At 44.1% G+C, this 14,726-nt stretch overlaps 1 protein-coding gene across 2 annotated transcripts in view; it reads right to left on the reverse strand.

Annotated features, from left to right (window-relative positions):
* Positions 1 to 5,060: 5,060 nt before the first annotated feature.
* Positions 5,061 to 14,726, reverse strand: part of HMGCLL1 (3-hydroxy-3-methylglutaryl-CoA lyase like 1) — a 143,293-nt gene continuing 133,627 nt past the window's right edge. Inside the window, exon 10 of one of the 2 annotated variants that reach the window (XM_077487819.1) lies at positions 5,061 to 5,258. In XM_077487819.1, the coding sequence (XP_077343945.1) occupies positions 5,157 to 5,258 (102 nt within the window). In that variant the 3' untranslated portion in view covers positions 5,061 to 5,156. The remainder of the gene's footprint in view (positions 5,259 to 14,726) is intronic. The other variant, XM_077487818.1, reaches the window with a different exon arrangement.

Genomic DNA, 14,726 nt, shown 5'->3' on the forward strand with positions numbered 1-14,726 from the left:
AGGGCCTCATCCCCACAACCTTGGCCATTGGTTGTGGGGGTCTGCGGGCGGGGGGCTTATCAAAATCTGGAAACCCCCTTTAACAAGGGGACCCCCAGATCCCCGCCCCCCATTTGAAATGGTAAGGGGGTACAAAAGTATCCCTACCATTTTACATAGAAAGTGTAAAAAATTGTCAAAAAACATACACACACTTTATTAAAAAAAAATAAAAAATTCCAGCGGTGGTAATCCACTCTTGCTATCCAGTGATGGGTGATCTGATCCAGCGATGGTGCAGCGCAGCGCAACGCATCCATCCTGTCTCCACCGGAGACAGTGCGGAAATCCCGGCAGCCTGACACGTCTCAGCTGAGGAGGACGGGGCCATCCGTCACCTGACCCTGCCCCCCTCTGACGCAAGGGGAAAGCCAGGCTTCCCCAATGATGTACGGGTGACTCCGTCCCCCTCTGATGTAATGCAGGTTTCCGTTACATCAGATGACGGGGGCCCCGTCCTTCTCAGCTAAGACGTGTCAGGCTTCCGGGATTCCCGCAGTGTCTCCAGTGAAGACAGGATGGATGAGCTGCGCTGGACCATCACTGGATCAGATCACCCATCGCTGGAACCCGGAGAAGATATCACCCATCGCTGGATAGCAAGAGTTGATTACCACCGCTGGAAACTTTTTTTTTTTTTTTTTTTAATAAAGGACTTTTCCCAATGGTGTGTGTGTGTTTTTTAAACATTTTTTACACTTTCTCACGTTCTTTGTGAAATGGTAGGGGCATTTTTGTACCCCCTTACCATTTCAAACAGGGGGGTTGGGATCTGGGGGTCCCCTTGTTAAAGGGGGCTTCCAGATTCTGATAAGCCCCCCGCCCGCAGACCCCCACAACCGCTGGCCAGGGTCCTCCCAATGTTGAGGGCATGTGGCCTGGTACGGTTCAGGAGGGGGGTGCTCTCCCCCCTCTTTCCTGCAGCCTGCCAGGTTGCATGCTCGGATAAAGGGTCTGGTATGGATTTTTGGGGGGAACTTCACGACTTTAAAAAAAAAAAATTGGCGTGGAGTTCCCCTTAAAATGATATTTGGGGGGAACCCCACGTAATTTTTTTTTAATTTGACATGGGGTTCCCCTTAATATTAATATACATACCAGACCTGAAGGGTGCCCATTGGGTTTAGCAAATAGTAGGTCATTGGTGAGTTTTAGTAGGGAAGTTTCAGTAGAATGTTGTGGGCGGAAGCCAGACTGTAGGGGGTCAAGAAGGTTGTTGTCCATGAGGTAGCGACTCATTTGGTCATGGACAAGGCGTTCGATGAGCTTGGAGGCAAACGGAAACAGGGAGATGGGTCTTAAGTTATTCCAACAAGTGAGGTCTAGTGAGAGTTTTTTGAGTATGGGGATAACCAGTGCATGTTTGAACAGGGAAGGAAAGGTGCCAGAGGAGAGGGGGAGGTTGAAGATGTGGATTAGGGAGTTTAGAATAGAGTGAGAAGGTGGTCACAGTAATTGAGAGGGGACAGGGTCCAGGGGACAGGCAGTGAGGTGGGCCATGGAGAGGAGTATATCAACTTCATCTGTGGTAACTGGGCAAAAGGAGGAGAATATTGAATGTGGTGTTGGACCTGATGTGTTGGGTAGGGGAGGAATTTGAATGCTGGATATCTCCTAGTGAATTGTGTCAATTTTGCAATTGAAATGGTTGGCAATCTGTGCGGTAAGCAAGTTTGTGGGTAATCAAGTGTTAATAAGAATCAATATCTGGATACTGTAAACTACAATTTATTTGCTTGCCTGAGAGTATTTCATTGGACACAATTACCACTTTACTTTTAATAGCCCCGTAGATTTAATTGAAGCTTAGATCTAGTGTAGCTGCTGTAAACTGCAAGACAGTTTGATGTAAGCAACAAGGTGGTGTAGTAATGGACTAATGGATAGAAGGGATGTGTTTCTACAGTGACCAGGTAGAGGTGAGACACAATACGATCATTTCAAAGAAAAAACGGTGTAAGTGCTGGCATAAAAGAGATATCAGCAGCGCATAATAAGCTTTCAGAGTGACTCATTTCCCACAATGTCAATAAGATAGCAGTGTACATCGGAGTGACATCTCCTAATACTATTCAGTCATCTGTACTTCCTGATCATGGCTGCTTCCCTCTAACATTTAACCGGTGCAAACACAATTCTGCTTCTGTGAAAATGCTTTATATCAAATGATCACTCAGTACAATTTGTCTCTACAATTACGTGATGAAATAAAAGCAGCTTTCAAAATGAAATCTTGTCATCTGCATAACTGATGGTAATGAAAGGTTAACACAATGCTCAATCACACTATATTTTACTCATCAATGTAAACCACTGACAAATCTTTGTAAATTGCATTTTATCTCTAATCAAAACACAACTGCAAAATGTGGGAAAAAAAACAAAACACACGGTTCAATGCAGGGGCATCTCAATGTTATATAGGGTACTTCTTAGCACACCAACCACATTGTCCCACTAACTGGCATGGAAAAGGGATTTGGGTGAGGAAATTGATGAGCAGTCTTGGAGAACTTGGACCCTACATTTCCACAAAGGCATTATGAATGTAGCTTTGATTGAGGTGGGACATAAAGTGTACTCTAGTTGGTACCTGGTTCCGCAGAGATTGTTGAAAATGTATCCTAGTACCTCCCCCTTATGCTTTCTGAAATGTGATCAGGTAGGAACAGTTCCCGCCTGTTTAATCTAACTTATGCTATCTCTCTGTCCATGCCAACAACACTACAGGGGGCCACTAAGTAAGCTGCCTTGTATAGTGTGGGGCATGGACTTAGTCCCCCTGAAGCACAATTTGCCAAATCACCATGCCTTTGGCCAATTATGGCTCTCTTAGCAGAGGGCACTGTGATTGGCCAAAGCATGCAGGTCAGGTGCATTCTTTGGCCAATCATCATAAAGCAATGCACTGCGGTTATTCCGCGGTGCTCCAATTTGCCGCGAATGCCCCATAATGTTCGCTGATCTACGAATAGGTGAACACTGGATGTTCGAATCAAAATTATGTTCGACCTGAGCATCAAGCTCAGCATCAAGCTCATCCCTAGGGAGAAGATGTACTTTGTAAAACTTTAGCTGTAGTTAGCATTGCTGTCACTATTGTACAGCAAGACCCACAAAACACAATAGGGTTGATTTACTAAAGGCAAAAAGACTGGTTATTTTGCAAGGTGATTTTTCTCAGAGCTTAGTGAATGAGTTTTTTTTTTCTTGCACATGATTGGATATGCTTTCAAAAGTTAAAGCAGAACATAACCAAAAGGGGAAGTTCCATTTTTCCTCCCCCTCCTCCTTTATATTTTGCACTTTTTTTGGGGGGTGGGTACCTGGTTTTTGATGCTCCCCCATGGTGATCTGAGCACAAGTTCTGTTCCCCTCCTTCCCCAGCAGCCTTCTGGGACACTTCAGGTCTCAGAAGACTTTGGGACAACTCATAAAGCACAGCAGGGCTTGCGCATGTGCAGTTGGAAACTGGCTGTGAAGCCGCAAGGCTTCCCTTACCTAAGGTTTCCCTTACTTAAGATGATGTTGCCTGGACCAGAAGCCAACAGAACTGGATCCTGGGCCAGGTAAGTGTCCCAATATTAAAAGTTAGCAGCTACAGGAATTGTAGCTGCTGACTTTTAATTTTCTTTGGGGGAGACTGGAGCTCCACGTTAATTTCACCAGTGGGGAGCACTGAACAGGAGGGATGATCTGGGCTGCTCTGTGCAAATCCACTGCAACAGAGCATATAAGTATAACATGTTTGTTATTTTTATAGTAAATAAATAGACTTTTAAATCACTTTAATTAATGAAACTAGAAGCATCACACAAATGTTTGAATTCAGTTATACTGAGATGTGCTGTTGATAATGCTGTCAGTAGATTACGTGTTCAATACATGTTCCTTGTTTCCCATGGTTTAGTCTTAAAAAAGTGTTGACTGGTAATGTAAAAAAAAATGGTATCCTATATTTCGTTAAGTTTGTTGGGGGAGGGATACATTATCCTGAGTCCAGATAGGGCTGTATAATGTGTCTTGTACCTCCCTTTACCTCTTTAACCCCCCTGGCGGTATTCCCGAGTCTGGCTCAGGGTGAAAATTCAGTACCATTAGCGGTAACCCCGAGCCAGACTCGGGATCGCTTTGCTGGATCCAGGATGAGCTTACTTACCTTATCCTCTGGATCCAGCGATGTCCCCCGGCACTGCGAGCGGCTCGTCCTCTGCTCGATGTATCACATCGCCGGGCTCCGTTCCCCTGTGAGTGGTGTGATGCATGGGGATGGAGAACAGAGCCAATTTCAAAAAGTGAAACACACACTACACATACAGTATAATGTAATCTTACAGATTACATTGCTCTATGTAATTATTTCACATCCCCTTTGTCCCTAGTGGTCTGCCCAGTGCCCTGCATGCAGTTTTATATTATAAAAACTGTTCTTTCTGCCTGGAAACTGGAGATTGTCCATAGCAACCAAAACTGTCCCTTTCTCATCAAAAGTGATTTTAGACCAGCTAGAAAACAGTGATAATAAATTAGAATCACTCGCAGAATTGAGCGATAGCGATTTGTGGGGAGATCCATCATCAAATATTGAAAAGTAATGACAGTGACAATTCTGCAAGTGAGCAAATTTCAGTGTTTTTGATTTGATTACATTATTGAATCATTTTTATTATTATTATATTATTATTATTTGGTATAATTATTTATAGTTATTTATTATATTATAATTTATGATTTAATTTTTCAAACTTTATCATACCCGGGATGTCTGCTAGACTCTGGTTTGGACAGATTTAAGTGAGTTATTCCTAAGAATTACAGGACTACAATATAAAACGCCAAATTTTCATGCAAAATAATTGTACCGCTTTCAGCACCTAAAATCTGAAATAATCATACCACCAGGGAGGTTAAGTCCTCTACAAGAGGATACATAATAACATTCTGGAGGTATTTCAGTCATAAAGATTGTTCTGACAACATAAACATGGCAAACAAAATGAAAAATGAAGAGGAGTCCTATATTGCATAATATTTTAAATAGTTAAGAACAAAGCATTTTTATTTAGTGCTAGTGGTAATATATGCAGCAGGACAGTTCCATTAATTAAGTAAACACATCATAAAGGAAGTGTTGCCAAAGCCACTTTTGAGTTGGTCTTCTTATTTAAGGCAGAGCAAATAAACTGTCCAGCCTCCATGACTTTGGTTTGATTAACTCCCTAGAAAAAAGAAAAGGAAATAAATAAATTACACAGAAATAGTTCCTGTAAAAGGCTTGAAGTATATCTCGTAAGCAATTAGTTACTGTAATCATATAACTATACAGTAAAATATAAACTTTGTGTTGTTTTAGGCAAGTAAGTAGCCTTATAGTATATCCCTATCAGAATTTTGCGTACAAACTGGAGTTCCATTTAGCCCTGGTTCACACCAATCTGTTAAATGATGTCACAAGCAGCAATGAAATTGCACAGTAAAATCGCACTGATCAGCAGCTTTGAATGATGTCACAAGCAGCAATGAAATTGCACAGTAAAATCGCACTGATCAGCAGCTTTGAAATTGCACTGAAGTAGCATGATTTCAAAGCTGCACTGGTGTGAACCAGGTATTAATATATTGACACTAGGAACCATTTTTCTCTATGTGATAAACTGAAGCCATCTTTTCCAGAGGTGGCAACCTGTGTTTATAAGGGTGCAGGGTTTAGGAAAACATATTCAACGGGTAAGAATAGATGAGTTGGTAATAAATGAAGGTGTAGTTTCTTGAACTGTCATTATAATCCTGGCTTCACTGCTTGGTGAATAACTGACCTAGACTGAGCTGCTTATCTATGCTGTATTTAAAGTGGATGTAAACCTGAAATTTTTTTTTAATTAAAGTGGTTGTAAACCCTTACAATATACTTTGACCTACAGGTAAGCCTAGATTAAGGCTTACCTGTAGGTCTAAGAAATATACCGTGTAGGTTTAGGAGATATTTGCCGAAAGACAGGCACCGCTGTCTATTGTGCATGCGCCATAGACAGCGGCGCGCCGCCATCAACGGCGATAAGCCACGCGTGGTGGCTCCCGTGCGCATGCGTGAGAGTGATGTCATTGTGGCTTCGCCGAATGACAGCAGCGGATCAGCGAGACCCACCGAGAAGATGGATGCGCCGGACTACAGGGGACAGCGGTGACTTCACTGGCTCCTGTGTCAGGTAAGTGACACATAATGGACTACTATGCAATGCATAGTAGTCCATTATGCTTTACCTTTGCAGGGAATGAAAGAGGAAGTAAACTCATCAGGGTTTACTTCCTCTTTACGGCTTGCAACTTGTACAGTGTAGGATTTCATGTCATCTGTGCCCAGTCATGCCACAAAGAGTTAATCCAGCTCTGAGCAGCCCTCTTATCTCCAGACCTGAGCTCGCCACAGTGCCTAGAGGCGATTCAGTTCGCATTGTGCGCTATACAAGTATTTAATTCATTCATTCATTCTTATCTTTTTTAAGTGCAATAAAAACTGACACACAGAGAAATAGGAGTCAGTTCTTCCCCCTTGCTGTGAATGACAGGTGATTTACATATCTCATGCATGAGCCTGAGAGAGGCATTCTGTGTACTTCAGATCCCCTCCTCCTTTCTTCACCAGCTCTCCCAGGATTGGCTGCTCCACGCCTCAGCATGATTGGGCATGCTGAAGTCATGTGGTGACTTTTTTGATTTTGACTGGATGTTAGTAAGCATAGCAGAAGTTCAGTGAAAGAAATACACAGGAGAAAATGCATGTTGAAAATGGGAGTGTAGAGGTGGGCGGGGGGTCTACTGACATTATGACTCCACCCACAAGTTCCGGACAACAGACCCACCCACAGGTCTCATAACAGACAGAGGGGAGACATTTGACAGGTAAGGATACATGCAGGAGGCATGTGTATCCTTATAGATAACCACTATGGCAGTACTTTAGAAAGGTTGATAGTGGGTTTACATCCACTTTAAGTCAAGACACCTGATAAGCATGTTCTCTCTTTGGGTTAGTGCTTTGCTAAGCAATGAAAGTGGATAAGAAGGGTAAGAACTTCCTAATAGATCTCAGGAATTACCATATTTATATCACAGCACTAGGTTTGCGCCCATAATTCTATCCTAGCATTTGGTTTGTTCCCATAATGCTATCCTAGCATCAGGTTTGTTCCCATAATTCTATCCTAGTATTGGGTTAGCTCTCTAATTCTATCCTAGGAAGTGGGTTTGTTCCCATATTTCTATCCTAGTATTGGGTTTGCTCCTTTAATTCTTTCTTAGGAAGTTGGTTTGTTCCCATAATTCTATCCTAGAATTTGGTTTGTTCCCATGATTCTATCCTAATATTGGGTTAGCTCCCCTTTATTCTATCCTAGGAAGTTGGTTTGTTCCCATAATTCTATCCTAGCATTTGGTTTGTTCCCATAATGCAATCTTCTCGTTGGATTAGCTTCCCTAATTCTATCCTAGGAAGTGGGGTTGTTCATGTAATTCTATACTAGTATTGGGTAAGCTCCCCTAATGCTAAACTAGGAAGTGGGTTTGTTCCCATAAGTTTATTCCTAGCATTGAGTTTGCTCCCCTATTTCTATTCTATTATAATCCTCAGCTTGGCTTGCAATTATCAAACCAACTTTCAAATGTTCTGGATTTGACATTTACTATCCCAACCTGAAAATGGTTATGCTCTTTTGAATTATTTTACAGTAGTTCAGACTATTAATTTATTTTGCCATCTAACCTGATGTGCTTTAATTGACTGACTGAAATATTGGGAACCTGCATAGTATATTTCTAATTAAGCAGAAAACTATGAGGTGCAATTCATATTCTGCATTAGGGATGGGCCGAACTACCCCCCCCCCCCCCCCCCAGTTCAGTTTGCAGCAGAACACCAGAACAGGCAAAACGTTCTAGCTATCAGGAACCATGAAACAGATGTAGACAGAAAATGCAGTCAAAATCACACCTTTTAATAAAAAGGTACAACTGGTAAATGGAGTCAAAACATAGCCAGGTTTCAGTAGCCACATTGGGTAGTCAGAAGAAACCAGGAAATCGGGGAGCCAGTAATCAGCGTAGTCAGAGGCAGCAGACAGGATCAGGAACCAGAAGGGATGTTAGCCAGGCAAGTTTTCAACAGGAACACTGCAGAGAGTCTCTAGATATATTTGAGCAAGGCGAAGGCAATCGATGAAATGAACCATGTAATTTAGATAGCCAAGAGGGGCTGGCTGTGGGCTTGACTGATGAGCAGGAGATGAACAACGGGTGAACCACTGTAGAATGATGAATTCTGGCAATTAACCGCCAGCTGAGCAACCTGAGCACAAAGAACGAAGGACTGAGAGCCCAGCCCTGACAGTACCCCCTCCATAATAACCCCTCCCCCTCGGAGGACCACCAGGTTTGAGAGGAAAACTTCTATGGAAAGCACAGTGGAGGACAGGAGCATGTACGTCCGAGGATGAGACCCAAGAGCGTTCCTCCAGACCATACCCTCTCCAATAACTCAGGTACTGTATGCACTTATGGAACCTACGGGAGTCAAAGATCAATTGTCTCATACTGCTCATGGTTCTTTACCTGCATCGGGGGAGGACGTGGTACAAAGGTGGTGAAGCGGTTGCACACCAAAGGTTTCAATAAGGAGACACGTAAAGCATTCAAAATACGCATGTTAGAAGGAAGGTCTAATGCGTAAGCTACTGGGTAGATCCTACGTAGAATATGGTCAGGCCCAATAAATCATGGTCCCAGTTTCAGTGAGGGAACACAAAGTCGGAGGTTATAACATGACAGCCAGACCCTCTCTCGAACCTGGTAGGAAGTCGCAGGTAAGAGCCAACGGTCAGCATGGAGTCTGTACCACTCACTGGCACGTAGAAAGCGTAGAAACTGCACCATGGCTTGGTTGGCTCGTTCTTCGGCCCAATTGGACTGTGGGTGATATGCAGAGGAGAAGGAAAGCTGAATTCCTAATTGTGCAAAAAAGGCTCACCAAAACCTAGATACAAACTGGCTACCTCTGTACAAGATGATAACCTTGGGTAGCCCATGTAATCAAAATATCTCCCTAGTAAAAATGGATGCCAGTTCTTTGGATGTGAGCAACTTCTTTAGCGGAATGCAATGTGACATTTTCGAGAACCGGTCAACCACCATAAGGATAACTGTTGCCTTGGGAGTTAGGTAAATCTACAATAAAATCCATAGCCAGGTGGGTCCAGCTATGAAGGCAGCTACATTAGCGTGGAGACTAGGCCACCAGCATTGTTGGGAAATAGCCCAAATTAGTTGATTCTTCCCAGGGTAGCAAGCAGCCTTGGGAGAAATGTTAAGCCTGGAGCACAGTGGTGTGGAGACTCAAAGGAACAAAGCAATGGTCAAAAGGTTTCTCAGGAGGAGAATGGATCTGAGCGGCAAGAATTCGGTAAGTCAAAGGGGAAGTGAGGGACAGGAATCGACTCCATCTTGGAAGTGTAGGAAAACTGTTGTGATAATGCATCAGCCCTTAGTCTCATTTTTACCCGGTACTAAGAATGTGACTTTGTAATAGAAGCGTGACATGAAAAGAACCCCTCACACCCTTCTGGGAGAAAGGCATTTAGCCTCAGACAAGAATGTGAGATTCTTACGGTCAGTCAGAATGAGAACCGGCACAGAGGTACCTTCAAGGAGATGCCTCCATTTTTTAAGGGCTAAAATGATAGCTAACAATTCTCTGTCCCCAGTCTTTTAATTGCATTCTGCAGGAGACGATTTCTTAGAAAAGTAGCCACAAGGATGCAAAGAGCTCTCAGAGGTAGGATGCTGAGAGAGAAGGGCGCCCACTTCAGTCTCAGATGCATCAACCTCATGAATGAAGGGTAGCATAGGATCAGGACGTGCCAACACAGGTGCAGAAACAAAGGCAGCCTTGAGAGACTCAAAGGATTTAATGGAATCCGGAGACCAATTCTGTGGGTTACCGTACTTTCTGGTCATGTCAGTAAGGGGTTTGACCAGAAAAGAGAAGTTCTGAATACATTTCTGATAATAATTGGCAAAGTCAAGAAAATGTTGTAATGGACGTAGACCTATGGGTCGATGCCACTGTAGAACTAAACATAATGTCTCTGGGTCCATCGAAAAACCGGCAGTAGAAATTTCATAACCCAGAAATGTAACCTGTAAATGATGGAGCTCACACTTTTCCAACTTAAAATACAGGCTATTATCTCCCAGCCTCTGTAGCACACAGGAGATATCTGAGGTATTCATAATGTCCTGTCCTGTGTTAAACACAGTTTTCCATTCGTCGCTCCCTTCTTGATCCTCACAAGATTGTATGCTGTTCTCAGATCAAGCTTTGTGAAAACCATTGCTCGCTTGAGGCGGTCAAATAATTCTGTAATCAACGGAATCAGGTAGATGCTCTTAATTGTGATGTGAATGAGGCCCCCTATAATCGATATAAGGTCTCAGTTCACTACTCTTCTTTTTTCACAAAAAAGAAGCCGGAACCAGCAGGAGGCGAGAGTTTTCAGATAAACCCTAGAGAAAGTGCGTCAGCAACAGTCTTCCATAGCTTTATCCTCTGAGACCGACACAGGGTAAACCCAGTCACAGGGAGGCATAGCACCAGGTTGAAGGTCAATTGTGTAATCATACAACTGGTGGGGAGGCAAACTACCGGCTTGACCCTTGTCAAAGACATTGCTACATTTGCAGTACTTCTCTGGCAAGGAGGAAAGGGAAGAGGTGCAAAAGACCTTAGCCACTTTCTCTACGGCCATGGTCAATGGAGAAGTATCATAAGTGACATTGGCAGGCTATAGAGGTCTCCCATCAAGAGCCTCAATGGCAAGTAGAGTGTCACGCAGCTGCAACGTAATTGAGTGCTTTGATACAAAGGCAGCATCAATGAACAGGCCTGCGGCCCCAGAGTCGTTTAGAGCCTGTATCTTGAAGGACGACTCAGCCCAAGAAGGGTAACCGAAACCAGGGGCTTATCCTTCCGGATAACTGGGGATGAAACAATGCACCTAAGGTCTGTCAGTGACAGGACCTCAAGGTTTGGGGATTCCCTGGACGGGTAGGACAAGACTTCAAAAAGTGACCTGCCTGGCCACAATAAAGGCACAATCTCTCCCTCCTCCTAAAGGCCCTCTCATCTGCAGAGAGACGTGTGAAGCACAAATGCATGCGTTCTACTTCACTGGCAGACTCAGTACGAGGAGGCATGGGAGGTGAGGGAGGCAAGGGTGGGACTGCAAAGCTCGAAGCCAAACATACAAGAGGCTTCTGCAAGCACTCCTTAAAGGAAGGTCTCTCTCAGTCTGGAGTCAATGAGAATGGCAAACATGATCAACTTCTCCAGATCTGTAGATATGTCTTGGGCTGCTATCTAATCTTTGTGGTTATCTGAGAGACCATGAGAAAAAGCAGCCACAAGGGCCTCATTGTTCCAAGCGACCTCTGCTGCCAGAGTATGGAATTCAATGGCGTGATCAGCAACAGTTCTCGCACTTTGTTTGATGGACATGAGGCTCTTGACAGCAGAAGTGGAGCGTGCAGGAATGTTAAATACCCTTTTAAAGGAAACCACAAAGTCTGGGTAACTAAGGACAATGGGTTTTTGCATCCCCCATAGAGGGTTTGCCCAGGCCAAGGCTCTATCAAAAAGAAAAGAAATGATGAAGCCTACTTTGCTTCTGTCCATGGGGAAAGTCTGGGGCAGCATCACAAAGTATACCCCAATCTGGTTCACCTCTGCATTGAACTGGATCGCCCCCAAATCCCTGGGGAAGTGGTGTGGAACCAGACATACCTGTTACAGAGGCAATATTCAAGGCAGGTGCCTGCACAGAGACAGAGCAGCAGCAGGGATGGCCTGCAACACAGGTTGTACTAGAACAGGCACAGTGGGAGGATCCAGGTGAGCAGTGGGAATCAGGAGCGTCTGTAACGCTATAGCAAACTGATCCATGCAGTGATCCTGCTTATTCAACCTGGAAAAATTATTATCACTAGGTGGATTACCTGCATCTTATGAATTCATGGCCTTTCACCTACTATCAGGAACCAGGAAACACAGGAAGACAGATAATGCAGTAAAAATCATGCCTTTTAATAAAATGGTAAAAATAGTATGACTGGTAAACACAGTCAAAACATAGTCAGGGTTTGGTAGCCAAATTGAGTAGTCAGAACAAGCCAGAAAATCGGGGAGACAGAAATCTGTTTTGTCAGGGGCAGCAGACAGGATCAGGAACCAGAAGGGATGTCAGCCAGGCAAGTCTCCAACAGGAACACAGCAAAGAGTCTCTAAATATGTTTGACCAAGGCGAAGGAAATTGATGAAATGAACCAGGCAGTTTCAATTGCCAGGAGGGGCTGGCTGTGGGCTTGACTGACGAGAAGGAGATGAACAACAGATGAGCCACTGTAGAACGATGAGTTCTGGCAATTAACCGACAGCTGAACAACTTGAGCACAGAGAAGGAAGGACTGGGAGTCCAGCCCTGACACTAGCGAATATACAAACCCTATAAAAGTCTATAAAACTCTATTGGAATCTAAATTCCTAATTTTAAAGGTTTATATGCAAGTTATTACCATAAAAAGTTTATGGGGACACAGGTACTGCCCTAGAGGACATGTATCAATTAAAAAAAAAAGTTTTTAAAACAATCATTTTTTTAGGAGCAGTGATTTTTTAAATAATATAAATTAAATATTCCTTAAAATATTGTGCCTGAGGGGGTCCCCTTAGTCTGTAAAATGCCTGTAAAGTGGTGCATCTGTGTGATGTGTGGAACAGTGCTGTAGCAATAATGACATTTCTAAAGGAAAAAAATGTAATCTAAACTTGCTCACGGCTGTAATGTATTGCCAGATCCTGGCAATATAGATGAAAAATCATGGGGAAAAAAGTTGGCGTGGGCACCCCCAAAATCCATAGCAGACCCTTATCCAAGCATGCAGCCTGGAGGTGAAGATGGGGGGCGAGAGCTCCCCCCTCCTTAACCATACCAGGCCACATGCCCTTAACATGGGGGGGTGGGTGCTTTGGGGCAGGGGGGCTCTGCGCCCCCCACCCCAAAGCACCTTGTCCCCATATTGATTGGCTGTAGTTGTCGTGGTCTGAATAAAACTCTGCCTCCATGGGAGGCCTCCTGGTGACTGCTGTCTTTTCTCTTTGACAGCTTTTATATAGGCAAGGGCAGGGCAAGGCCACCCACTGAGATAATTAGATGACCCCACCCCCTTCTGACACCACACAATGTCACATGACATCATAAGGGGGCGAGATCACTGGGTGGCCTTGCCCTTGCCTATATAACAGCTGTCAAAGCTAAGTGACAGCAGTCGCTGGGAGGCCTCCCATGGAAACAGTGCTTTTTAAATTTTTCAGGTCCATCTGTCGGGCGACATATGATGGATGGACATCGTATGACACTTTTTTCTTTTTTAATAAAGAAATTGTCAAAAACTGTCTGTTGTGTTTTTTATTTTTTGACACTTTTTTTGGTGAATGGTGGGGTACAATATACCTAATACACATTCACATGGGGGGGGGGGCGTGATCTGGGGGACCCCTTGCTAAAAGGACTTCCAGATTCCAATAAGCCCCCCCCCCTGCAGACCGTGAAAACCACTGGCCAGGGTTGTCGGGAAGACGCCATTGTCCCCATCAACATGGGGGCAAGGTGCTTTGGGGGGCACCCCAAAGGTGGTATTGTTTTGTCCCCAAACATCCAGAAGGATAAGCCCCTGGTTTCGGTCACCCTTTCTTGGGCTGAGTCGTCCATCGAGATACAGGCCCTAATCGACTCTGGGGCTGCAGGCCTGTTCATTGATGCTGCCTTTAAATCAAAGCACTCAATTCCACTGCATCTTTGTGACACTCCACTTGCCATTAAGGCTCTTGATGGGAGACCTCTACAGCCTGCCCATGTGACTCATAGGACGGTTACATTGTCCACGGCCATAGGTGCTCTTCACCATGACATAATCCAATTCCAAGGTATTTCCTCACCTAAGTTTCCGCTGGTTATTGGTTATCCTTGTTCACAGAGGCACAAACCCTCTTTTGATTGGCTCTATGCTGAAGTTCTCTCCTGGTCACCACAATGCAGTGAGACATTCTTTCAGAAGGTAGCCAAGGCCCTGTGCACCTCTTTACTCTCCTCCCTGCCAGAGGAGTAACGCAATTTTAGCTATGTCTTTGACAAAGGTCCACACCGGCTGCATGATTGCGCAATTGACCTTCAACCTGGTGCCATACCCTCTCGTGGCCGGGTTTACCCTTTGTCGGTCTTGGAGGATAAGGCCATGGAGGAGTAAGTTTTAGACGCACTTTCTCAAGGTTTCATCCACAAATCCTCATCTCCTGCTGGTGCTGGTTTCTTCTTTGTGAAGAAGAAGAGTTGTGAGACCTTGTATTGATTATAAGGGACTCAATTATTTCACGATTAAGAATGCCTATCCAATTCCATTGATTACAGTGTTATTTGACTGCCTCAAGGGAACAACGGTTTTCACGAAGCTTGACTTGAGAGGTGCACACAATCTCATGAGGATTAAAGAGGGTGACGAGTGGAAAACTGCGTTTAATACCAGAACAAGCCATTATGAGTACCTCGTAATGTCTTTTGGCCTTTGTAACGCCCTGGTAGTTTTCC

This window comes from Lithobates pipiens, unplaced genomic scaffold (assembly GCF_037356315.1).
Source record: "Lithobates pipiens isolate NorthernLeopardFrog02 unplaced genomic scaffold, aLitPip1_a1.2 Scaffold_18, whole genome shotgun sequence".
NCBI lineage: Eukaryota > Metazoa > Chordata > Amphibia > Anura > Ranidae > Lithobates > Lithobates pipiens.